The 1208-nt window shown below is 61.3% G+C and overlaps 1 protein-coding gene across 1 annotated transcript in view; it reads right to left on the bottom strand.

Annotated features, from left to right (window-relative positions):
- Positions 1-496: 496 nt before the first annotated feature.
- AMZ1 (archaelysin family metallopeptidase 1) overlaps positions 497-1208 on the bottom strand; it is a 9427-nt gene continuing 8715 nt past the window's right edge. Inside the window, exon 6 of the mRNA XM_006889741.1 lies at positions 497-1024. Within this exon, the coding sequence (XP_006889803.1) occupies positions 497-1024 (528 nt within the window). The remainder of the gene's footprint in view (positions 1025-1208) is intronic.

The following is a 1208-nucleotide window of genomic DNA, read 5'->3' as shown; positions in this document are numbered from 1 at the left end:
TGTCCCTTGGGGGTGGGTTTCCAAGGTGGGACAATTTACTATAGAGGCCGGCTATTCCTTTGACTGAGACCCCACTGATGGTCTGGGAAGTTGAGTCAGCCGTGGCAGAGTGGGGGCACAAGGAGGGGCTCCTGCCCCAGACATGTCTGACCCCCAAGCTAAAACAAGCACCCAGCATTCCCAAAGTCTGGCGTGGGAGGGGGAAGAACCCCACTTCTCCCACCCCTGTAGTTGGGTAAGGGCTTGGACCCCATGAAGTGTCCTGAGATGAGGGGCACAGCGTGTGCTCCCCACAGGGCGTGGGTTCTCCTGAGCAATCACCACCCAGAGGTGCCTTGAGGGCCTCAGGGCTGGCCAATGTCCACCTCTGAGGCTGCAGCTGGACCAGCTTCTGTCACGGACAGGTCCCTCTCCAGAGGGCCCTGGGAACTGAGCCCTGACGTCAGCCAGGACCAGGGGACGTGGCTCTTCCCACATCACTCAGACGGCCTCCTGGCTAATCCTTCTCCTGCCGCCAATGTCTGGAGAGCACCTCGGCCTTGGCCAGCCTCAAGGAGCCCAGCTTTCTCCTCCAGGAGGACAACGTGTTCCCCAAGGCCTTCCGCAGCCCCACACTGTCCTGGGTGCTGGGTGGGGCCTGCTGGGGGGTGGGGTGCTGCCCTGTGAACAGTTCCCACCGGGGCATCGCATCCACTGTCCCATCCAGCTGGGCCAGTTCCTCCTCTGATACGTCCCGCTCCAGGGCCTGGATGCAGGTGACTAACCACAGCATCTGCTCCTGGACGGCCTCTTCAGGCTGGCCCCCCAGGTCCACCGGGGGGCTCATCCCCTCCCCTGGCTCCAGCTCGGGTGCCCCCACATCAGGGGTCAGAGGGTCTGACACGCTGGTCAGGGCCTCCGAGTCGTTCTCGCCACCGAGTCCTGAGTCTGCACTGAGGGGCAGCGTGTCCTCTGACCCTGAACACTCAGCTGCCTCCCAGCTGGGTCCGGTCCCCGCCAAGGCCTGAGTCCACACGTGAAGCTCCTGAAAGGGAGAGACACAACTGAAGTCCCCTCTGGGTCCCCAGATCACTCCAACCCTCCTCAAGGACACCCCACAGAGCCTCTGGTAGGTCTGGACCAGTAAACCAGTACACTTTTTTTTAAATTTATTATTTTTGTGGGTGTACCGTCAAATCGGATCTGACTGGTACAGGAGGAGACTGCCC

Source organism: Elephantulus edwardii, unplaced genomic scaffold (assembly GCF_000299155.1).
Source record: "Elephantulus edwardii isolate Elephantulus edwardi_28Jun2011 unplaced genomic scaffold, EleEdw1.0 scaffold00080, whole genome shotgun sequence".
NCBI classification, from domain to species: Eukaryota; Metazoa; Chordata; class Mammalia; order Macroscelidea; family Macroscelididae; genus Elephantulus; species Elephantulus edwardii.
The sequence above is the reverse complement of the archived record's forward strand: the minus strand, read 5'-3'. Positions and strand labels throughout refer to the sequence as shown.